The 25,611-nt window shown below is 43.0% G+C and overlaps 1 protein-coding gene across 3 annotated transcripts in view; it reads left to right on the forward strand.

Moving 5' to 3' along the window:
- The window catches only part of QTRT2 (queuine tRNA-ribosyltransferase accessory subunit 2), a 28,052-nt gene extending 9,441 nt beyond the window's left edge, over window positions 1–18,611 (forward strand). For 2 of the 3 annotated variants that reach the window (XM_063446383.1, XM_063446379.1), the window contains exons 2-9: window positions 809–1,019; window positions 5,317–5,372; window positions 6,301–6,377; window positions 14,124–14,333; window positions 14,582–14,781; window positions 15,720–15,916; window positions 16,626–16,740; window positions 17,781–18,611. In XM_063446383.1, the coding sequence (XP_063302453.1) occupies window positions 820–1,019; window positions 5,317–5,372; window positions 6,301–6,377; window positions 14,124–14,333; window positions 14,582–14,781; window positions 15,720–15,916; window positions 16,626–16,740; window positions 17,781–18,012 (1,287 nt within the window). In that variant the 5' untranslated portion in view covers window positions 809–819 and the 3' untranslated portion in view covers window positions 18,013–18,611. The remainder of the gene's footprint in view (window positions 1–808; window positions 1,020–5,316; window positions 5,373–6,300; window positions 6,378–14,123; window positions 14,334–14,581; window positions 14,782–15,719; window positions 15,917–16,625; window positions 16,741–17,780) is intronic. The other variant, XM_063446388.1, reaches the window with a different exon arrangement.
- The last annotated feature ends 7,000 nt before the right edge of the window (window positions 18,612–25,611 follow it).

Genomic DNA, 25,611 nt, shown 5'->3' on the forward strand with positions numbered 1-25,611 from the left:
AGAGAGACTGTGTGAGAGAGAGAGAGAGAGACTGTGTGAGAGAGAGAGAGAGACTGTGTGAGAGAGAGAGAGAGACTGTGTGAGAGAGAGAGAGAGACTGTGTGAGAGAGAGAGAGACTGTGAGAGAGAGAGAGAGAGAGACTGTGTGAGAGAGAGAGACTGTGTGAGAGAGAGAGACTGTGAGAGAGAGAGAGACTGTGAGAGAGAGACTGACTGACTGTGAGAGAGAGACTGACTGACTGTGAGAGAGAGACTGAGAGACTGTGAGAGAGAGAGAGACTGTGAGAGAGAGAGAGACTGTGAGAGAGAGAGAGACTGTGAGAGAGAGAGAGACTGTGAGAGAGAGACTGACTGTGAGAGAGAGAGAGAGAGAGAGAGAGAGAGACTGTGAGAGAGAGACTGTGTGAGAGAGAGAGAGATAGAGAGAGAGTTATTGATTGATTAGGGATAGTAGGGAGAATGCAGTGAGATATATTGATTGATTATAGATAGAATGCCGTGAATTGTATTGAACCGCGGATGCATTCACTGATTAGAGATAGAAGTGCGATTACAATTCACGGAGTCCTTACAATATTCACTTATTTGCAAGTTCCCTTCTAATTCTGTTTTCTGTCTAAAATGGATGCTGCGGAAGGAGCTCTGTGAGAGCCTCTATAACCCATTGGGTCCTGGGCCAGAATACCTGTAACATTGTTACTCTGCTGTTCTCCTGTAAAGTCCTGTGGCACAATCAGTGCTGCGGGCTTATTCTCCACAATCAGGGCAATATATGAATTATGTTTTATGTTGTCTCTACATGATGAAGCCTACAACACGATGAAGCTCACCTTGAATAAAGTCGTTAATGGTACCCGGCTCGGGGTCATCAACAACTTGGGCAAGAATGGGGACAAGATCCTGGAGTTACCTGGTTGTCTTCTATACACAAAGACAGGATCTCCACCTCACCTCACACACGACACCCTGCAGACTATCGAAGGCGTTCCACCTGTAGCTCACATTACTCTTTCCAGTCTGTAAGTAATATGACGTCTCCTCTCTTAAATTAATTCAAAACAATAATCTCTACAGGTTAATGCTATTTTCAGCATAGTGAGATTTTCTACGTTTATAGCACTTTTTATAGAAAATGCTAAAACTATTTAAAGTCAATCTGTTACCTCTCTCCCCTCCCCAAAAAATGTATTTTGAGTATTTAATAAAGAAAACATCTTTATCATAAATTCACATTAAATTTCACTGAAGTTCCAACCTAGTCAAAATATCTCATGAGACAAATTCCTTCTTATTATGTATTTTCACTCAACTTGACAAAAGGTGGAGCTACTACCATGATGTTGTGTCATTAGATAGAGGGGTGGTGGTGGGGAGTGTGGTGTCACTGATTGTGAGACCCTATTTATGGAGGAAAAACGATTTTATCTTGGTGAATATAAACAGAGAAAAGGGTAGGAAAGAAGATAAAAGTTAACTTTTTCTTAAAATCTGATAGGACTACCTGTACAAAACATCACATATATACTTTTGTCTAATTTCCCACAGCTAAGGGAGTGATTAAAGTTAAAGGGAAACTCCAGTGCCAGAAAAACGATCCGTTTTTCTGGCACTGGAGGGTCCCTCTCCCTCCCACCCACCAATCCCCGGTTACTGAAGGGGTGAAAACCCCTTCAGTCACTTACCAGGGGCAGCGACAGGTCCCACGTCGCTGCTTCCTCCTCCCCCGCCGCTCCTCCTTCTGGTTACGTCGGCCGGTGGGCGAGACTGATCTCGCCCGCCGGCCGAGGAGACCTAATGCGCATGCGCGGCAATGCCGCGCATGCGCATTAGCGCACCCCATAGGAAAGCATTGAAAATGAATTTCAATGCTTCCCTATGGGGAATAGAGCGACGCTGGAGGTCCTCACACAGCGTGAGGACGTCCAGCGACGCTCTAGCACAGAAAACCTGTGCTATGAAGCAGGAAGTGTCCTCTAGTGGCTGTCTAATAGACAGCCACTAGGGGAGGACTTAACCCTGCAAGGTAAATATTGCAGTTTTAAAAAAACTGCAATAATTACACTTGCAGGGTTAAGGGTAGTGGGAGTTGGCACCCAGACCACTCCAATGAGCTGAAGTGGTCTGGGTGCCTGGAGTGTCCCTTTAATGCTAAATGTAGGTGGTGGATGGGAGCTTGTGGGGGGATTGGGGCAGACGCTAAATGAAATGCTTCGTTCTCTGTGGGAGTTACGTTGATGATGGCAGATACGGATAAGTCAGGGATGTGACACCTTACACATTGCCTTACTATTGTAACCACGGCTGGTTCCCTTATTTACCACTATAACGTCTTTAAAGCATAGAACTTAGCAGGGCTAATCATACAGATATCTTAGCCATAATTTTATATAGTTAGTAAGAAATCCTCTATTTAACATATATAAATAATTGTGAATACAATATAAAATAAGGATTGTCTTGGAAGCAATAAAGTTTTGTCTTTTTAGATATTTATTATATAAAAATATAAATATAGACATATAAAATCCATTATAGCAGAGTTTATAAGATTAAACTAAATGCTTGCAAATATCATTAGGTTAATATACCTCCTGAACATGTCATCATGTCAGCCTCTCAGTCATTTTAAGATGGAGCAGCGTCTGTCTCCAAGTCTCTCCTCTGTGTCTAAACATTTAAAAGTACACCTATTTATACCTTAGGTGTCTCCATTTTAGGGTTACTGTAGTTCATATATGAAAAAGTAACACTTCTTTTACTTTATTCATTTTAGTACCTCCCTTAATTTGGCAAAAATACCATAACTAAAGGGTGTATACGTCATGGAAATGTTCCTGACTTAGTTCAAGATGGCATCTTAAAGTCTGAACATCCTTATCTACTAAGGTTACCATAGTATATTACGTAGTGAAAGTCACAGCATAGCCTTGAAACTTGTTTATGCATTATTGTTATTGTAATTCGTCTGGGACAAAATGGCGCAAACATAATATGCACTGTAGGTAGGTAAGAGGTTATTGCTTAAAGAAACAGTTATGAAAAACAATATGTTCCATTTCTAACACCTTGTCAGTTTGCAATATCTCTTAAAGACAAAGTACACAGTTTAAGAAATACAACATTTCATTCTAAAACTTGTAATATTTGCATTTGCCCAAAACACTTCCTCAGGTGGTATTTCTCTCACATAGATCACTGACTGCACCACCATATATCTTCCCCTATTATCATGGTCAGACAGCCAGACTCATTTGCAACACACGACTTGGCATATCTACGCCGGATTGCATGAGTGTATGAATAAGTACACAAGAGTCTATGACCTCTGCGACATTAATGCTTTTTTACATCACGTTCTACCACTACACAAAAGGGCTGGTACACAAATCATTGCTACTGACTTTCCTTTTATTGCATTGATACTGTATTAGGGGGCACTTGCTCTAACTCAACGCAAACTCGTGGTGTGTATATATATGTGCTGCTAAGTAGTGTCATACAAACCACTTTACTGAATAGGAGGGAAGAATGGATCATATCGGTGGATAAGATATCCATTGCTAACCCTTATATAGGCTGAGGTGTCCTCATGCAAACTGACTGTTCTTAGTGTTATTAATGAAGTACGTGTGATGGTGAGGCTCCTATCGCTTGTTAGATCCCAGTATGGCAGCTGGTACTTCCCAAACCAGAGTCTCTACTATCTGGCTGTAACTGGGTATAGATCAGAGAAGCAGCCCTTCTGGGTGTCCTCAAACTCTTATGGTGGTGAGTCAGCATGGAAAGTATGAAAACAGAATATAGTGTAGTATACATTGGAGAAATGCCACTTACACATTTCTGGAGCTTATGTTCAGCTTCAGATATATGCGCCTGGGCGGTATGATCCCCGCCTGTAGATATGTCGCTCCTCCTTGTAGGTGGTAGATCAGGGTCAAGCGTCAGAGCGTCGAGCGTTCACGGGTATTTCCCTCCAAATTACAGTGTCACAGATATTGCACCCTATAGCAGCAGTGGGTTTTAGAAATCGCTATAAGGCAGTCTCAGAAAACGAGTGTGGACTCGGGATGCTCTGAGCGCTATTTGCAGCAATACAAAGTGCTTTTAATGCCAATACTAACCTTTTAAACTCATTATGAAGGTATAGATCTAGCTAAATGTAAATTGCATTTGTGAGAAGGTTTGCTTCCCAACACAAGAGATAATTCCTGTAACTTGCTCTCTAATGCTGATCAATTTGAAGTAAATGCATTCTGGGTGAGCAGTGCGACTTTGTATATCTAGGGAAACAAACTATACATCACAGAGAAGTAACACGTATCACAATGTAATGTAAAAAAGAAGGTTTTATGGGATCATAAGGACAAAAAGAAATACTTTTCCTCCTTCTGGCCTTAATCAGAAGGCTGACAGACACATTGTACTTAATTTTAGTCCGTATGATCCAATAAAACCTGTTCCTCTTTACATTACATTGTGATGCTTCTCCTCACTACAATTTGGGGATTACGAATTCCTGCCACAATCCTCCAATGTTTTAGCTTTATCTCCTTGCTGGTGTGCAGCATATCTCCTTATTTGCTGTACAATCCTCCATTGGTAAAAAGAAACAAAGATTGGGTCGTTTGGCCGGTCAGACGGATTGTAAGTCTGGAATACAGCTCACCAAAACGTGTTTGTTTTCATGTTTGTCATTTGGCCAATTCACTAAAACTGGTAAATGTGTAATTTTACAATAAGTCGTTAAGCTGCCTCAGGAGGATGATTTGCAAGAACCAATTCTGGAAACTACCCAAATCATCCACAGAAAGTGTATTTATATAGGCTGACATTTCCACACATCCTGTACTAGCCTAGCGTGTAGTCAGAACAAGGCACACCTTCTGTCAGTACAGCCCTTCCTTTAATTAGAGCAGCCATGTTAGTTGTGGGCAGCTTATCGGCGTGAAATGAAAAGATGGTGAGACCTGTCTTTACTAATAATTGTATGACACCGTTCCCATGATTCCTAGCGAGACATTAGTCTACTTCACTGATCGGTACGGTGCCGGTGTGCGTGCAAAGAAGCGGTTTACATTTCTAGTGTAATTAGAATCCATTTCAAATTGAAACAAGTTTTTAGATCTGCAGGCTTGGCAGTGAAGAGGCATTTTTCTATTTTATGTTCCTGGGAAAAAGCTCAACATCTTTAGGAAACCACAATTAAAGATAATATAAATCTACGAACGTTTTGTTCTTTAGCGGCTCTGTGTTAAGGGAATTGAGTTACGACCGATCCTGTGATATCTAATGAGTTCTTTTTATTATCTGTCACAGAGCAGAGCACCAGGAGGTTTTGGAAGAATATAAAGAGGGCATTGCAAAGTTTGCAGGTGAGAAGAGGCCTGAGACCTTCATTTTCTTCTCAAGCGATGTATTATCAGTATGTCTGGACATGCCAGTGTCTCTCCACAGATATAACATGATGGAAATCGCTGGATTTTATATGCTATTATTATAGCCGTTTAGGAGAGGTGGATAGACATGGGACAAAGAGTTTCAATCGAAATCCCCGTCAGGTTTCCAGATTTCTGGTTTCACGCGGCTTAGAAAAATTTCTGTCTGCTGTGACCATTCTCGTTGTTGCTAGTTCTGTAACGCTTCGTTTTTGTTATTCATGATCTGTTCGAACATTTGATTGCTTTTAAAGACTCAGAACAATATCTGTGTAACGCCAAAAATCCGTAACTCTGTGGCGGATAATAAGCTTTGTAGGACTTCATCTCCAGTTACCCTCAGCCGCCTGTGAGCTGTCCAAGGATTTATTTGTTTAGCAGTCATTATATAGTGACCTTACCCAGAGCATTTTACAATTATCAGAAGAGGAGATTGATATTCATACAGATAGAGGGGTATGATATGTGACACACTTATCTCCTGGCTTCAAATTCTTACAAGGCACTATTACTGTGCACTATTACTGTGCAGTGTGTGCACTATTACTTTGCACTATGACTGTGCAGTGTTTCTGTGCACTATTACTGTGCAGTGTGTGCACTATTACTGTGCAGTGTGTGCACTATTACTGTGCAGTGTGTGCACTATTACTGTGCAGTGTGTGCACTATTACTGTGCAGTGTGTGCACTATTACAATCTCAAGCTTGATGTAAATGTAGTGCCAGAGATCTGTATAGTGAGTACATGTCAATCTGTGCCTTACACTGTGCCGTTACAATGCTCTGTGGTTGGAAGGTTTCGGTGTGCGCACAATAAGCAGTTTTCGCACAGGAAGTGAGGATGTTTTGATCTTTTTTTGGCAGGTATGCCTGACACTGTGCTGTATTGCTCAGTTAATGACCCGGTGACCCCAAGTCCTGCAGGGTACAACACTAACAAGGTAAGTGACCGTGATTGGACACACAGATACAGCTTCTAAATGGTTTCTGTTCAGTGTGAGGGTTAAAGAGAAGGTTTAGATCAGGGGTGCCCAAAAGGTAGATCCCCAGATGTTTTAAAACCACAGCTTCCATGATATGTCATTCTAAAGGCATGCAAAGCATCATGGGAGTTGTAGTTTTACAACATCCAGGGATCCTACCTTTTGGGCTCTCCTGTCTTATATGATAAAATACATATTTTATAATATTAAATATTAGGGATCGACCGATATTGATTTTTTTTTAGAGCCGATACCGATAATCTGTGAGCTTTCAGGCCGATAGCCGATAACTTACCGATATTCTGTACATTTACCATTTTGAAAAAATAAACTATTTCTAAAAGTAACTGCACAAAATATACACGCCACGTGTAGTGGATGCAGTGTGTTTAGACAGGGGAGCTATGTGTGTTTGTTTGTGTAGTGGATGCAGTGTGTGTAACGGATGGCCTGGCACCCCGACTGGGTACCTCCGTTAAAGGATGCTCCTAGCGTTTCCTGAGGACTCCAAGCACTCTGGCAGACACCACAATCACCGAATCTGAGAAGCATATAAATCCTCTCAAGCCTCTGAATGCTGTAGACAGTTGAATAGGAACCATACGAATAGGTTTGCACTCCTAGCAGTCAAACTGGAACAGCATGCAATAAATCCTCCCCTAATAATGAGACGACACTTCACTTTGAGGGTTAAACAGGAACTCTGTCGTTAATTTCCTCAGAGGGGTTGGGTCCATAGAAAGCCAGCCGCATGGCAACCTCTTTGTCCAACCGCTCCTGAGTGTAGCCAGGCACCATGCTTGCCCTGCCGACGTTGGTTCCTTTGTAGATAGGGGCACTGTACGGATACTAGCGTTACCAATGTAACGGATCGACGGGCACCCCGACTGAGTACCTCCGTTAAAGGATGCTCCTAGCGTTTCCTGAGGACTCCAAGCACTCTGGCAGACACCACAATCACCGAATCTGAGAAGCATATAAATCTTCTCAAGCCTCTGAATGCTGTAGACAGTTGAATAGGAACCATACGAATAGGTTTGCACTCCTAGCAGTCAAACTGGAACAGCATGCAATAAATCCTCCCCCAATAATGAGACAACACTTCACTTTGAGGGTTAAAACAGGAACTTTGGACTGGCACATCCAGCCTGGCTTTTATTTCCATCTCACACATATAAGACCGCCCACAGGGGAGGTGTAAAATATCCAATAGCATCACTGGTGCAACCCACACATCCCCTCCCCTTAGTGTGACACATAATCCCATTATTCATACAGTTTAAAATATACTTTTTAGGGGGCGTGGCCGACCAAGAGACTGAACGGACGCCTAAGTGAGAGGCTCCGTCTCTAACCACAGAAAAAACGAAATTTTGGCCGTAAAAAACGAAAGCAACCGGACAGAAACATCACCCCCCACCAGAGGGAACAATGGGGCGCAAAAACCGGAAAGCTCCGCACACAGAGACGACCCGATTACCTGATATTCGGCTCTCCTTCGAAAGGCCCATACCGCGGCTGCAAGCAAAGATGGCGCCCGAGGCCAGAGTGGAAAACACACTGTCGGAAGATTCCCCAGAGGAAGAAGATCCCTCCACACCGCAACGGTCAGGCGGAGATTCCACTGCATCAGAGTCTGACGAAGACTCAGCACCCTCCACGAAGGGGGACATAAAGAAACTCCTGCTAGATCTCAGGAGAGTGTGGAGAGAGGACCTGAAAGTGGTACAGGCTGAGGTGGGGACAGTCCACACCAAAGTCTGAGCTCTGGAAGAGAGAGAGGGTGCCAGAGATGCACACCTACAAGAGACTGTGGCACAAATGGGGGACCTAGCCGCGCAGGTACAGAAACTAAACCGCACTGTGACAGTGCTGGAAACTCGACATAGGCGCAGGAACATTCGACTCAGGGGGATCCCGGAGGCGATTGGTAACGAGAGGCTACTACTATATGCTCAGAGCCTCATAGACAACCTGGGAATTGAAGGGGGGCCACCCAGCCGCTCATAACATCGGCATTTAGAGTCCGTAAATCCCCAGCAGCACCAGAAGGGACCACCAGGGATGTCATAGCGGTAACACGCGACGTAAATGCCAGAAATGCAATAATGAGCCGCTCCAGAGCGCAGGGGGCCATAGAATTTGATGGCAGCACCATAGCCATCTATGGAGACATTCCATTCTCCGTACTAGTGGAGAAACGGAAACTAGCACTGGTGGCCAGGAAACTTGGTGGCCAGGAGACTACTCCATAAAGTACCGATGGGGAATGGAGGGGTCCCTGGAAGTGACAGTGGGGGACACATCCCATACCCTGACATCAACGGACGACCCCGAGGCATTCTACAAAACCCTGGGACTGCAGCCCCGGCCCACACCAGAGCCACCCTCCAAGCGCCAACAAGCGGGCGGAGCAAAGACCAGTCCCAGAATAGTGCAGAGTCTGAACAGACCAGAAGGAGGAAGAGCCTCAGGAAGCTGGACTCCAGACACTACAGCACACAAAGCGAACCAATCTCACCCGAGCCACAGACAGGGAGACTATAAAAATACCTAGGCTAATATGAGCCCAGATAGCCATCTTCGTCCACAGAGACATATACCCCTATCCGATAGCCACTGGGAGATCCCACGGAAGGCTGCCCCAGGACAGTAACTGATTAATGGACACTTGCAAATTGTTTACTTATACAATGGAAATGATGTATATCACATAAGATAACTCAATAAAAACATACATTTAAAAAAATAAATAAACTTTTTACACAATATTTATAACTTCTACAATATTCGTGTCACAAACATAAAACATACATTTTCTTACTCTGCATACTTCAATTAGGAACACTCTCAAAAATCGTTCAAATCCCTCCAGTCTATCAAAAGTTACACGGAAGTTCTTTTATGACCGACCGCAAGCACATTTTCTTGCCCAAAACAGTTCCATGGATTTGGGCTGTGCGGTCGGTCAATTTCCTGCATAAAACGACTAAGTCCCGTTCGAAGTGTTGCCGGTACTTCGACTTTAGTCGAAGTGTCGAAGTGGAGTCGATGGTAAGGGTCGACGGTGTTCGAAGTTAAAATGGCCGCGGCCACGTGGTCCTTTGTCCGATGCCTGTCACTTCGACAGCTTTGACTGTGTCCGAAGTGCCATATAGAAAGTACCAATCTTTCCCCAAAGTATTTAAAGGGCTAGGAACAGTATTAGACAATCCATTATGCCCAAATACAGTTCTTAAAGGGTCAGTACAGTATAATAGCAGTCCATAAGCCCCAACTCAGTCCCTTAAAGGGCAATGTCTCCCATGGGCCATAGTCGGCAGGTAGGAGGCAGGCAGGCAGCCAGGCCCCTCCAATGCCCAGTGGCAAGGCGGGTTCCGCCACAGTGTGTATTTGTTTAGTGTGTATATAATGAATGCAGAGTGTGTGTGTGTATAGTGAATGTAGTGTGTGGTGTGTGTATAGTGAATGCAGAGTGTGTTTGTGTAGTGTGTGTATATTGAATGTAGTGTGTGGTGTGTATAGTGGATGCAATGTGTGTGTGTGTGTGTGTAGTGAGTGCAGTGTGTGTTTGTTTAGTTTGTGTATATAATGAATGCCGTGTGTTTGTGTAGTGTGTGTGTGTATAGTGAATGCAGTGTGTTTAGTGTGTGTATAGTGAATGCAGTGTGTTTAGTGTGTGTATAGTGAATGCAGTGTGTTTAGTGTGTGTATAGTGAATGCAGTGTGTTTAGTGTGTGTATAGTGAATGCAGTGTGTTTAGTGTGTGTATAGTGAATGCAGTGTGTTTAGTGTGTGTATAGTGAATGCAGTGTGTTTGTGTAGTGTGTGCATAGTGAATGCAGTGTGTGTGTGTGTGTGTGTTTCTGTAGGTATATAATTTGTGTAAAAGGAGGGGAGGCATTTTTTATTTTATTTTTTTTGTGTGTCCCCTCCCTGCTTCTTACTTGGCCAGGGAGGGGGGATATGGCATTCCCTGGTGGTCCGGTGGCATGTACTGAGCAGTGGGGGGCCCGCAGCAAGCTCTTACTTACCTTACCTTCAGCTCCCAGTGTAAATCTCGCGGCCTGTGTCGCGCGGAACGTTGCCATTGTAACCTGTGGCAACGCTCTGACGGCCGCGGGACTCGCGAGATAGCTACACTGGGGAGCTGTATGGAGCTGCTGGAAAGGTAATAAAACGCTTGCTGCAACCCCCCCCCCCCAGGACCGCCTGGCTAGTAACGGGCCCAGCAGTCCTGGTATGTAATATCGGTATCTCTATTGGCCAATACCGATATTGCTGAAAATACCGAATATCGGCCAGACTGATAATCGGTCGATCCCTAGTAAATATATGCATTTACTCGTTTTCAAACAAATTATTTAATATCTGCCTAAATCCTACCTTTTTGTCAAATTTCAAATGTATCTAATTCCTTTCTGCATTGTAATTCTTTCCCCTTAGCCTCTGCTCCTCATTTCTGAAACGGTTTTGGTGATTGGAAGGTGTGTTTGTCTCAGACCTTACTCTTCCTTACAGCCAATCACTATTCTCCTCCTTTTATCCGTATAAAAAGAGTGCAGTGTCCCTTCCTGCCGGGCCTTATACATCAGGACCAAGCAGGCTTTGTCACGGGCAGGGAAGCTAAAAACAATATCACAAAAATTATTAACCTCATCCACTGGGCCCATACACATAGAATTAATAGCGCCCTACTGGCCATCGATGCGGAAAAGGCCTCTGATAGGGTCAATTGGGCACTCTTGAAACACACAATGCAACACCTAGGCTTTGGCCTGCGTTGGCAGGAATGGCTAAACGCCATATACTCTCTTCCCACGGCCCGACTGCGAATCAATGGACAACTATCCCCTCCGGTAACCATTACAAATGGAACACGGCAGGGCTGCCCCCTCTCGCCCCTGCTCTTCATTTTGGTTTTAGAACCCTTCCTCCAGGGGATCAGAGACAATAAACACATTCAAGGGTTTAAAATTAACGAACAAGAATATAAGATCACAGCCTTCGCGGACGACCTCCTTTTTACGATCTCAAACCCGACCTCGACAATACCATCAATCCTAGCAGAAATGAAGACATATAGTGAAGTCTCCAACTTCCAAGCCAATCTAACCAAATGCAATCTTCTACCTATACACACAACAAACTCCCTTAATACACAACTTCAAACCAGATTCGACTTCACATGGGCTCCCACATCCATCAAATACTTAGGAGTACACATCCCGACCAAGCTAAATTCCATTTATCAGCTAAACCTCCCCCCCATTGATTGCAAACATCGTCAGAGACCTTCAGGCATGGCATAGACCTTGTTTTGGGTGGCTCTGCAGGGTAAATATAATAAAAATTAACCTCCTTCCCCGAATATTGTACCTCCCCCAGACACTCCCCGTCGCAATTCCGACCAAATTTTTTAATACGATCAGATCCACATTCACAAAATTTATTTGGGCTAATGCACCTTTTCGTCTAGCTCACGCAACACTAACTAAAAGCAAGGAACAGGGGGGGCTGAACCTACCTGATATAGATCTCTATCATAAAGCAAAACACTTACAAAGAATTTGGAAAAAAGCTTTTCGGAGACACCAATAAATACCCGCCTTTGGCTACAACACTGCCCATCTCAACAACGCCAACATAAGTCCCACCTAACAATCGACACAACTATTAAAATATGGCACAAACTGGGGAAAACAACAGACATATCGCCTTTCCCATCCCCGCTATATCCACTCACACAAAACCCTCACTTCCAAAAAGGAACCTCGGGGAAGGCGTACGACTGCTACTATAAAGGTTCCTCGCTACAACTGCGAGACATAGTTCTGGAGGGCAAATTAAACAGCCTAGCACAACTCATACCAACGCATACACACACAGGAAACCAACTCTTCCACTACAATTAATTGATACATTTCATTAAGACCCAGAAGTTATTACCCAAAGGAGAAAGACCGCTAACTAGATTCGAACAACTATGCACCTCTCATCCACTCGCGAAAAATACTCTATCCACTACGTACGCAGTAATCAGGGAAATGCAAGAACCAAACCTCCCAAGATATACGTTAAAATGGGCAGACGAACTCAAAACAAACCTCACACAACAACAATGGCGTACTATTCTCAAAACTGCACACAACTCTACCACCTCTCTGACTGCACAAGAAAGCAACTTTAAACGTATAACCAGGTGGCACTACACGCCAACACAAATTCATAAAATACACAATACGACTTCCGACCCATGCTGGAGGTGCACACGTACAGAAGCTCATCATGCTCATATCTGGTGGCAATGTTCGATTATATCCAAGTTCTGGAATATAATCCATACTATCATACAAACACTTTTTCACGCCAAATTCCCTAAGACACCTGACCACTACATCTTCCTCCTAGCCCCACCGGGACTCGCAAAAAACGAAGTATTCCTCTTCAACCACTTAGCCATGGCAGCCTCTCAACTGATACCCAAATTCTGGAAACAACCAAAACCCCGTCAATCAGAGAATGTTTTTCAAGAGTAGAGGACATTAAGCAGATTGAGGAACTTACACATGCCAAATTATGAAAATATGGGAAATTTACCAAGACATGGGAACGCCATATACTCTCTGTCTTGAGACAGAACTGACATTACAGCCAGATGACCTGGACGACCAGACACACCTCCCTTTGACGTACAGAAAGATCGCAAAACCCGACTTTTAAGACAGACACTCAAAATAGACAGTCACGTATCTAAAACATCTGGAAGCTTGCAGCAACCTCGGCTCAAAGTCTCCCCGTAGGTAAGAGGATCTTGTTGCTACGGTTCGTTAAGGGGACGATGAGGCCTGTAACAATTATGTCCGTTTAAGTGGACCGACATATAAATGTGATCTCGATTACCTTATTTCTGCTTATCCACTATGATCAAATGAGTTCTATTTGGAACTCAAAGCGTTATAACGTATAGTAATGTTAAGATAGAAGATACTCTGCAACACACTGTAAATACATGCCGAAATGTACCAGTGCATTTGTAATGTGCTATTTGTAACTTATTTGATACTTATAATTCCAACGCTATTTCATTGCGCATATTGTACCCTCGCGCTATCAATATTGTATTCACAATTGTAAAAACCTTAAATACGAAAAAATAAAATAAAAAATAGTGCAGTGATTGGCCGTGCGTCAGTGTCTTGTCAGCAGCTCGGCTCATACTGATCTCTCATTGGTTAAGCTGAGTTTATACTCAGTGGAGTACGTCTTATAAGGAAGTTGCTTTGTGACTAGCGAGGCAGGTCATGCAGCAGAGAGCGAAATTAAGACTCTTGAATGTGGGAACATTTTTTTTTTATGAATGAGCAGTAAAAACCGATCAAAGACAAATACATATTCAGTTGCGTTGGTGCCTGGAGTGTGCTTTTTGAATCCTTTTCAAAAAATGTAATTCTTCCTGATACTAGTTGCTGTGAATCTCTTCTTTTATATTTCTTATCAGAATTTAATATGTTTCAAAAAGGCATTTTTATACGAATTTCCAGATGGACGTACAGCGGCCTGCTTTGATCTCTGCAGTCTATAACTGTGATCTAGTTTGTGCAACCTGCATATTGTGCCATTATGTCTCAGAGATCTGGTTTTACTTGGGATCTTTTCAGTCCTAGATGAAATGACTATGGATGCTTTTCCCTTTACCCCCAGACCGTGTCCGTGTGGGGAGGAGGTGGACGCCTGGAACTGACATCCCAAAAGTTCATGGCTGCTCAGCGCGCACTGCGTGCAGACTGGTTCCAGTGTCTGTCTGATGGCGAAGTGATGACCGCCGACAACTCCAAGAAAAGGGCGAAGAAATCTGTGGATCGCTCACTTGTATTCTTGGATGAGTGTCTTCAACTGCTCGCTGAGAGTGAGGTAAGTACCCACTCAGTGAGGATACAGCATTATTTTGAGAGCTCTTTCTAGATGGCTACTAAGAATGAGAGTATGCACTCACAGAGGGCACAGGGTTCTATCGACGAGCGACAGTGGGGAAATACTCTGCTGTATATGTTTTAATGTAGTTGGTGTTTTTATTTATCATTTTGTGCTCATGTTGAGGACTTTCTTGCAGGTTGGTTAAACTGACTTGGAGTTCCATACTGACTTCCTGCTTATTCCAGGTGCTAAAGCAAAGCGTGGTGATCGGTGCCATAGAAGGAGGTGACGTGCTGGCAGAAAGGCTGAGGTCGGCCCGGGAAACCGCCAAGAGGCCCGTCGGAGGTTTCTTGTTAGACGGCTTCCAGGGGAGTTCGATGAGCAGGGAGACTAAGCTGAGCCTTATTTCGTCCATCACTGCAGCGTTACCCGAGGACAAGCCCAGGTCTCTCCCATTGGGATTATCCTGCTGTATATTACCTGCTATCTGCTCCACTGCAGGGATCTCAAACTCTGACCCCGCATGTGTTAATAGCCTACAACTCCCAGAATTCTTTAAGGCAGTGCATAAGCATCATGGGAGTTGTTGGAGATGTTTGCTCTACAGCCTCCACCCAGTTAGATTCCTCCATTCTTTCCACAATGCAGCATTTAACACTCGGCTGTATTTTTATTCTTTGTGGTTTCCTATCTTCTGTTCATGGGAAAAAGCTTAACTTCTTCAGGAAACCACAATTAAAGATAATAGCTTATAATGTCAGTGTCCGGATCTTTGCTGCCTCTTAGTCTAGCTTTGCATACAGTGCTTATAGTGCTGCTTGTATTACCTTGATCTCCATGACATGGTCATCTTATATCCAGCCAGAAAATAACTACTGTTTAAGTAGTAAAGCGCTGTAGAATATGTTGGAGCTATATAAATTACTGATAATAGGGATACGCTGAGCAGTGATGTAGTATGGTAAGAGAGCATGATTGTTTGGTTTCTTGAGAAATCACTGTGGATACTGAAAAGAAGGGGGTACGTGACGTGATAATTTTATTATTATTGATAATTGTGTTTTTGTTTTAATTATTTTTCTCCCCTTTTTATTTTTTATTATAAATCTGCTAGTTAAATACAGGGTTATAAAAAGGAATAGGCCCAATCCAGCCTAGGGTATCCCTTAAAGGGAAATGCAGAGTTTACGGTATAAAGTCCTGGTGAGGTTGTTTATTAAATACTCGATTTACGTTAACCATCTATATTACCAGTACTCCCAAACTGGAAGACCCGTGTGATACCGTCAGAATGTTACTGTATAAAGTGTAACAATGCACTCAGATCTATAGAATGTTAACCTTTGCTGCCAGTAATTAGCCTCCATTTAACTCTCTGCGCAGGTTCATGCATGGTGTTGGCCGGCCAGACGAGCTGCTGGAGTGCATTGAGAGAGGGGTGGACTTGTTTGACTGCAGTTTCCCTTATGAAGTGACTGAGCGCGGCTGTGCCTTGTCTTTCAACCACTGCTACAACCCGGACCCTGAGACCGCAGGTGGCGTTCAAGGGACAGATTCAGATTATACCGCAGGGGCCGATGGTATTTGTATGAGCATTTTATGAGGTTTCTAGGATTATATATCTGTCTTCTTGCGCTGCCCAGCAGGATAAGGAAAACCTATTGATACATAATGTGATAGGAGTATTTCTGTACGTGAATGTAAAGAATTAATGAGTATACGATCACAGTGCACAATTGATCACATCTGCATATATCTGTACCTTGCATAAATGGCAGAGTCGCTTATTCTACAGATCAGTGATGGCAAATGGGTTGCTCTTCAGCTTTTATTAAACTTCAGATTGTAATGAATAAAGATCCAAATTTCAAAGTTCGGCAGAAATTTGGCAAGCAGTGACTGAAGGAGCAGATCATTCAGATATTGCCTACATTTTACATTCCCTACAATTTGTTGTTTTGCTAATTCTTTTAGAATGATTGCTAGAACTTGCAGTTTTACTGTAGTTGGAGAACCATCTCCTAATTACTCCAAATCTACACATTATTCTTTAATCTACACAAAAAGAACACGGTGCTTCGATTCTGACTGCCCCCTGGTATTTTTAGTTGTTCCTCTGGTGGCATTTGTTAGTTTGTTAGTGTGTTTGCCTCATTTGACCATTACTGCGGGTTTGGTTTTTGTTCTTTTGCCATAGCGCGTTCTGTTTTAACTTCTCCTTTGCACCTTACTCCGTCTCACATTTCCATGATATGTGTAAGTAACATTTTTGCAATTCATTTTTTACAGTTTTGGACGAGAGTGAAACCCGTGAGGAGGAGAGTAACGGGAATGTTGTAACAGAGGATCCAGAGATCGATCGGTCGGGAATGACGTCATTTGAAATTTGTTTAAAGGAGAAAAGGTATCTTGTGTTTCTGTAAAAGCATGGATGATCTCTCCAAATACGTACATCCTCTGTCTTCTTTTTTTCAAAATTGGCATTGAGCCAGTTTAACACTAACACTATAATCACCAAGAGTCAAACTGTAGCCAAATGCTGTTCTTTTAGCAAAATTTGGCCATTTGCAAACAGCAGACTTGATTATTTGAACTGAATTTCCACTACTGTTTTGCTACCATTTGGTTACTTGCAGAATCTCTGTATAGGTTAAATCAACTATTAATGTACACCAAGACAATTACTCCCATATATCAAAGCGTGCCCTACCCCCGAGGAACTCTAATTCTGCAAAACCAACTCTTCCCTTAGAGACAGTTGATGGTGAATTCAATGGACTTCAGAGGAATTTTATCATCGAAACTGAAGATAACTGACCTGGATGAAAGTTAATAGGCCCTTCAGACATTCAGTCCAGAGTTTTTAGAATGAACAGTTTGTATCTGTTTAATATTGTTTTTGTATCTACATATTACAGTTCCAGTTCTGTTGAATACTGCACTAATATGCAAACAATGCTTATATTGAAACAAACAGTTGGGTTGGTTGTACCTGCCCTCTCACAGAGCAGATTCTGCAGCTTTTGCTATTCAGTAAGATTCAAAAACTTGGTGTTTAATTACGGGAATTGCTCCCAAATGAGGAAAAGTGAATTTTATGTTAAACTTGAATGTATCATAAGGACTATGATTCTAAAAGTGCATTGCTGTTTATTGACGATAACAATTTACGATCATTTAAGTTATTCCACATTTGCTATAAAACAGGTTCTTACCCTGTGATGTTAGTACCCTCCGGCAAACAACATGGCTGTATAAATTAGCCAGCTTTTTAAAATCATAATCCTTGATTTTGCCCCGCTAAGCTACCTCTCTGGGAAAGGGGTTTCAGTGGTGTGTGATTGTGGGTTTTTTGAGTGGGGGGAAAAAAAGCCAAATCCTTTTTACTCAAGTTATTGAATCTATTACTCTTATAACCCTGGATATTTTTTGTCCTTTAACCAGGTTCCGTGAAGACTTTAGGCCATTGCTGCAGGGCTGTACGTGCTACTGTTGCAGAAACCACACCAGGGCATACGTGCACCACCTTCTAATGTCCAAAGAGTTACTAGCCGGGATCCTTCTCATGATCCACAACTTTCAGCTGTACTTTAGCTTCTTCCGGTCTGTGCGAGATGCACTGAGAGACGGTAAACTGAGTGCCCTGAGTGAGATCATTCGGAGACAAGCTTCCTGATCGAGATTTTCCAGAGATAAGCTTTTTGAGGATGATTTTCCATAGACAAGCTTCCTGATCGAGATCGTCCAGGGACAAGCTTCACAAACTCTTTAGGATATTTAAACAATAATTCTTGTGTCTGTGTATCAGCAGAACGTTTCCTTTCAATTTGTACAGACTGGTTTTTACATTCCTTCTTATTGCATCCTCCCCTTTCCTTCACAGAACATCTAATCAGTGTTATCCTTTAATTTGCCATTAAATGTGACCATTGATCAATTCATCTTCTCGGCTTTTACATTCAATCTATCCCTGATTAGGAACTTTATTGTATGTCACTACTTACACTCAGTGATTGACATATATCATGGCGTGTAGCTATGGTGACGGTATGGTGAGTTGGTGCAGGTTTCATTCACTAAGTTGACGATCCCTGTTGCTGTTGGAGAATAAAGAAACACAGGAGAATGAAGAGAGGTTCTAATGCTTGGTCGACCATCTCTGCATATTACAGCCGCGACACATCCTGCTCTTTTCACCTGAGTATTCCTGAGGGTTAAATCAATTACATAATCGTGGTTATTATAAATCGTAGGGAGTTCAAAATATACTCAAAGACCAACCGGAGAAAGTCTTAATTCACTATATTTTCATTCTGACTATTGTGTCAAATAAACTTTACTTTGAACTTTCAATCATTTCCTCTTTATTGAATAACCCTGGGTGAAAATGTGCAGTATAGACTTAGCTGAATTGGTAAAACTGCTTAGCCAGGGATTTTTTCCAGTTGATCTACATTGTACTGTCTACTTCTTTTGTTGAATCTAATTTTAGTAATTAAACTCCATAGTGATTATATTTTGAGAGAATTCCACAGTCCCAACCCCATGTTTTGCCTAAATTCACCTCTGCCTCACTCGTCGCCTGGTATGTGACATTGTTTTCAATACCCGAGATGGTCCTCATTTTAGAAATATAAACTTTTGAGGGGGCTGTTTTGTATATTTTGAAGGTGTACTTGGCTTAGATGGGCAAAAAAAAAAATTCTGGCATAAAATCAGTTTATTGTTGTGTCGTAAAAAAATTCTTTTAAGGGAAAATCTGTCAGTTTTTCAGATGTTTGTATATTTTAAGTCCAGCTTTCTACATATTGTGAGCTGAACACATTTACAATACAATCTTTGGTGTAACTGGAATTGTTCCTAAACAGAAGGCAGTGTTACAATACATACAAGGCAGCAGTGTTAATTTTGGCGGCAAATTTCAATTTAGTTTTAGTCGTATTTTAGTCATCTGAATTGTTTAGTTTTATTCGACTAAATCTCCAGTAGATTTTAGTCGACCGGACTAAAATCGAATGGGTTTAGTTAAAGCCTTTATCTGTTTTGCCCAGGGCCGGCGCTACCATAAAGGCGAATTAGGCATTCGCCTGGGCCGCCGACCTGCAGGGGGCGCCCCCCGGGAGGTTTCTGGGTGGGCTGCTCCTGTGGGTGGGCAGTGGGCTGCTCTTGCCTGGGGTCGGAGCGCTGGGTAAGTGGCTGTTTAGCCACCCCCCAGCGCAGCCATATCCTGTGCTCCCTCTGCCTCCCTGTTGCTGCAGTGCGATCATCTGCTCAGGGAGAGGGGATCTGTTGAATCCCCAGCACCCGAGCAGAGCACTCTGCTTGCTGCAGGCAGGGAAAGCCGGGATGTAACCTGGTATCCTGGCTGCCCCTTTCCTGTGAACACAGGAAGCACTCTGCAGGGAGCAGGGAGCAGCCTGTGCACACAGTGCACTGCTCTCCTGCTCCACCAGGAACAAGGACAGATACCTGCAGGCTGAAAGATGGTCCCCTTCTCCTCCAGTCACATCACTAGCACAGGTATGGCATAAGGGGAGATGGTTATTATTGTTTGTATGTTTAAAAATTGGTGTGTTAAGTTTGTTTGTGGGTGTGTGTATAATAAACTGACTATGTAAACTGGTGTGAGTGACACTGTGTGTGTATTTCAGTGAGAGAGAGAGTGTGTGTGTGTGTGTGTGTGTGTGTGTGTTAATGAGAATGTGTAAGTGACATTGTGTTTGTGTGTATGTGTGTATTTGTCAGTAAGAGTGTGTGTGTTGGTGAGAGGGTGTAAGTGACGTGTGAGTGTGTGACCAGTTATATTTCTAATATATTAATATAATTGTTTATATTATATTTAAAAAAAAGGTTTTACTTACAGTGTGCCTTTCAGACAAGTTCCCTGTAGCATACATTAAATACCACCATTATCATAAACTAAAGTCACAATAGTATAAGTTAAATCCCACCAAATTAATTGAATACATTTTTTTATAACAACCATAAATAAATTCAATGTAAAATGTATATGTATTAGGCAGTATGTGCGTATGGATGTGTGTATTAGGCAGTATGTGCGTATGGATGTATGTGTTGGGCAGTATGTGTGCATGGATATATGTGTTGGGCAGTATGTATATAATGGGCAGTAAATGTGTATGGTTGAATGTATATATTAGGCAGCGTGCATGTATGGTTGTATGTATTGCCAGTCTGTGTGTGTGTGTGTGTATGGATGTATGTATTGCCAGTCTGTGTGTGTGTGTATGGATGTATGTATTGGCAGTGTGTGTGTGTGTGTGTGTGTGGATGTATGTATTACTGTGTGTACTGAATGTGTGTGTTCATATTGGACAGTTTCTTTTTTCCCCCCTAAATGTCTGCTCACTGTGTCTCTTCTAAAATGTCTCCTAGTCTGTATAGGTTTCCTAAAAACCTCAACAATCTCTCTATCCCTTTCCTACTTGCCTTCCCGGTCTGTTCCCTTTCCCTAAATTTATCACTGGTCTCTCTGCTTTCCCTTAGACACTTAGGAGTCTATTCACTAAACAGTGATTTGAAAAAAGTTGAGATGACTTTATACAACTCTTCTGTTTTGGCCTAAATGTTTCAAGTTATATTTCAACCCACTGTTAATAAATAGACATGGAAAAGAAAAGAAGAGAAATTGACAGAAGATAATTACCGGGTTATTCACTAGAGTGAAAATTGTAAGTGTAAGGGCAGAGTAGCCAAATCTGGAGAATGTTAACAGGTGTTTTGACCATAAATTAGAAGTTCAATTTGAATTCCCAACAATTCTCACTTTATTGAATAACCCTATTGGAATAAAGAGAAACATGCTGGAGAGAATCTGTGGCATAGAGTGAGCAGATAAATCATGAACATAGAGACTGCAAGCTTTTGGAAACAGACAATAAGGAGAAAGCTGGGGATAAACGCTAATGAGAGAGATTGGGCACTATTGAGGAAAGGGACAGCTGATCAGACCTAATTAAAAAACAAATGGCAAAATTTATACCATTTAGAAGAATTCGCCAACTCCGCTACTGTCACAGTTCAGCTGTTTTTGCTTAAACTATGCAATTCGGTTTCCAATTCACTGAATTCATAGTTTAGTGAATAAACTTCTGAGAGAGTGTAGTTGCATTCAAGAGGGGGCGGCAAAATGGATCTTTGCCTAGGGCGGCAAGAATCCTTGCACCGGCCCTGGTTTTGCCCCTTTGTACCTCTTTGTGTCCCCCCAGACCCTCTGGGTGTCTCCCCCCTCTCTCAAGCCTCTTTCTGTCTCTTTTGCCCTTTTCCCTGTTGGTCTCTTTTTTCCTTTACTCAGCCCCTCTCTGTGTCTCTTTTCCCCTCAGCACTTTTTTCTTTCTCCCCAGCCCTTCTGTGTCGCTTTGTGTCCCCACCAGCTCCTCCATGCATTTCATTCCACCCACGTGTCTCATTTCCCCAGCCCCGATGTGTCTCAATTCCTCCCCCAGCCCTCCCAGGTGTCTCGTTCCCCCAGCCCTCCCATGTGTCTCGTTCCCCCAGCCCTCCCATGTGTCTCGTTCCCCCAGCCCTCCCATGTGTCTCGTTCCCCCAGCCCTCCCATGTGTCTCGTTCCCCCAGCCCTCCCATGTGTCTCGTTCCCCCAGCCCTCCCATGTGTCTCGTTCCCCCAGCCCTCCCATGTGTCTCGTTCCCCCAGCCCTCCCATGTGTCTCGTTCCCCCAGCCCTCCCACGTGTCTCCTTCCCCCAGCCCTCCCATGTGTCTCCTTCCCCCAGCCCTCCCATGTGTCTCCTTCCCCCAGCCCTCCCATGTGTCTCCTTCCCCCAGCCCTCCCATGTGTCTCCTCCCCCAGCCCTCCCATGTGTCTCCTTCCCCCAGCCCTCCCATGTGTCTAATTTCCTCTCCTCACTCCCCCATGTGTCTTACCCGCCAGTGTTATTTTGGCGGCAACTTTAAATTTAGTTTTAGTTGATAAATATTGATTTAGATCATCATGATTTTTGAAGAATATCCAAAATACACTTTACATTGGAAATATAGAAATTGGTGATTCAATACCATATATTGAGAACATAATGCTCGATAAATGGCCTTGAAAATATCGACTGCAAGCAGATGTTTATAAAAAAAAATGAATTACTATTTTTTTACTGGCAACACTGCAATGTGAATTCACACCTTATCAAAATTGGGGAAAAACAATCTCCATATCCGTTCTGCTTCTTTGGCTATTTTAGTCTAAAATCTGAATTCACAACAATGCACACCTTGTGAATGACACTGTGCAAAACAGGATGACAGCTTCTCTGACGTGTGAAATGCTGGGAATTTAATATTTAAAGGAGCACTATAGGGTCAGAAACACAAACATGTATTCCTGACTCTCTAGTGTTAAAACCACCATCTAGCCCACCTTGCTCCCCTACATATAGTAAAATCTTACCTTTAATCGAGTGTGCTGCTGCTGGCTCTGACCCTGATCTGCCTGCTTTGCTGACATCATCAGAAGTGGTGATCTGAGCCAATCACAGTGCTTCCCCTTAGGATTGGACTGTCAAGGAGGCAGATCAGGGGCGGAGCCAGCACAAGCCAAACACTGCCAAGGGCCAATCAGTATCTCCTCATAGACATGAATTGAATCAATGAATCTCTGTGAGGAAAGTTCAGTGTCTGCATGCAGAGGGTGGAGACGCTGAATGTTTGGATGCATTTTAGGCAGCCATGACCCAGGAAGGATCTCTAACAGCCATCTGAGGCGTGGCCAGTGAAGTTATCACTAGGCTGTAATGTAAACACTGCATTTTCTCTGAAAAGACCGTGTTTACAGCAAAAAGCCTGCCGGTAATGATTCTACTCACCAGAACAAAGTCAATAAGCTGTAGTTGTTCTGGTGACTATAGTGTCCCTTTAATGAGCATTTTAAAGTGAACTTACATCAAAATAGCCAAAACTGGGGACAATTCTCAATGTCTGCAATATCTTGGCATAATCTATGAATTTCAATTGATTTTCCAACAATCCACACTTTAGTGAGTGACCGTGAGAATCTTCCTACAGAGTAACTGCGAATTCTGCAATGGAAGATACCTTCGAACGCACGCACCTTAGTTAATCTCTATTTGCTTTGCTGGATGTCATTTTTCTCGTTTCGTGATGTGCTGTTATGTACTTCAGTGTCTCGTAACCTTTTAAGTGGTAGTATCTATTGTTTGTAAAAAGAGCGGCCGGTACAAGTTCTGTTCTCTCTGGTTTACTACCCTTGTGTGCCAGTATCTCTGTTCAGTCTGTTTTCTCATTCTTTCTTATCTTTCTAGTTTCTCTCTGTGACAATCTCTCTGTTTTTCTCCAATTCTTTGTTTTCCAGTGTCTGTGTAGCCATCTCATGCTGCGGGTGCTATTATTTCTCTGCTGGTATCTCTTTCCATCTTATCCAGCATTTCCCACTGTCTTTCTGCCACTTTGCATGATTTAGAGATTGTGTGGGTTCTGTGCGTGTGCTTGTGCGTGTGTGTGGGTTCTGTGCGTGTGTGTGTGTGGGTTCTGTGCGTGTGTGTGTGTGATGAAAGTTGTGGTTTGGATGCTGCTGTTTGTAGTGTTGTGTGTGTCATCTGTGGGGTGGCTGTACGTGTTGTATGCAGCATTCTGTATAAAAGGCTGCAGACGAGAGCGGCAGTTTATGCAAGCTGTTTTTAGATAACGTCCCCAAAAAAAGATATAACTAAATATTTGGGTAGGGGGATTTTTTTTATTTTGTATTTGGGCAATAGAGTGTCCCTTTAAAATCCTGTCATCCTCTACTGAGAATGACCGGTCGAAGATGTCCTACTAAAAGATACAGGCAGGTTAGCCATCTTGCAATACCCCGAGACCATTGTATGAAAATTGCTCTGCCCCGTTTCTAAACAGGATAATATCACTAATAACTGAAACTACAGCTTGTTAGAGTATTTTATCTCCCTTCTGGCACGTTCAGAGCCAGCACAATGTATAAAAATGTTCCTCCAGCACCATTTATCAATCTTCCAAAAACACCAACATAATTAACTCGGACAATGTTCTTTTTTTTTTTTTTAACATTGTTATATTTATTGAACGTTTTTTACGTTAAAGGACCACTATAGTGCCAGGAAAACAAACTCGTTTTCCTGGCACTATAGTGCCCTGAGGGTGCCCCAACCCTCAGGGTCCCACTCCCGTGGCGCTGAGGGGGGAGGAAGGGGTCAATCGCTTACCTTTTTTCCAGCGCCGGGCTCTCTCGGCGCTGGGACTCTCCTCCCTCTTCTTCCGTCATCGGCTGAATGCGCATGCACGGCAAGAGTCGCGCGCGCATTCAGCCAGTCCATAGGAAAGCATTCTCAATGCTTTCCTATGGACGCTGGCGTCTTCAATGAGACAGCCACTAGAGGCTGGATTAACCCATAGGTAAACATAGCAGTTTCTCTGAAACTGCTATGTTTATAGAAAAAAAGGGTTAAATCTAGCTGGACAAGGTACCCAGACCACCTCATTAAGCTGAAGTGGTCTGGGTGCCTATAGTGGTCCTTTAAGTAGTTAGACAAAGGATCAATGTTTGCAAAAATAACAATGCAAGGCATAAATCCTATCTTTATGCTGTAATCATTGTCCCCAAGGATACATTACGATTGTGTAATGTGGGTAACTAAGTGGTTAGAGTGTCGCTTTTTTTTATTTTTTTCCCTCTCTTTGACAGTCTCATTTTTTCGTTGAAAGTTTCACAAACGTATTACTGCATACAGTCATGGCTTACAGGTGGGAATCAGTTATAGAGGTAGGTTGATTCCCCACCACCACACTATTACTACTCCCCTGTGGTTCCCTATGTGGGTTTCCAAGGAGAGGTTCAGGTCTACAGGTATCATCTTACATGTTCAAGGGCGTTGTGTATGCTTGGCGTGTTACTTAGGTGTGTAACTGTCATTGTGCACGGAACCTACATGTATACTGCTAAAATCCTAGTTCCGTGCATGGGAACATCCGCCCTATTCATGTTCAGCAGTTCCTTTCCCCGTGACCGTCACATGGTTCGCTATTGGGTCTAGTCCCCTGTGCATTGATGCCGGAGCCTAGGTCCCGGCGGTCATAGAGTAAACCCCGGCTACCTGCACCCTCCGCGAGTTACCAACCCGCGCAGCCTGGTAAGTCGACTCTCGTGAGGAACCACTTTGAGAGGGAGAGTTAAAATGTAAGATACGTCATGAATCAGAGCGGGAAGGTTGGGAGAGAAAGAAGAATGTGTGAGGGGAAATGGAGAGAGAAGAGAAGAGTAAAAAAAATGGA

Source organism: Pelobates fuscus, chromosome 1 (assembly GCF_036172605.1).
Source record: "Pelobates fuscus isolate aPelFus1 chromosome 1, aPelFus1.pri, whole genome shotgun sequence".
NCBI classification, from domain to species: domain Eukaryota; kingdom Metazoa; phylum Chordata; class Amphibia; order Anura; family Pelobatidae; genus Pelobates; species Pelobates fuscus.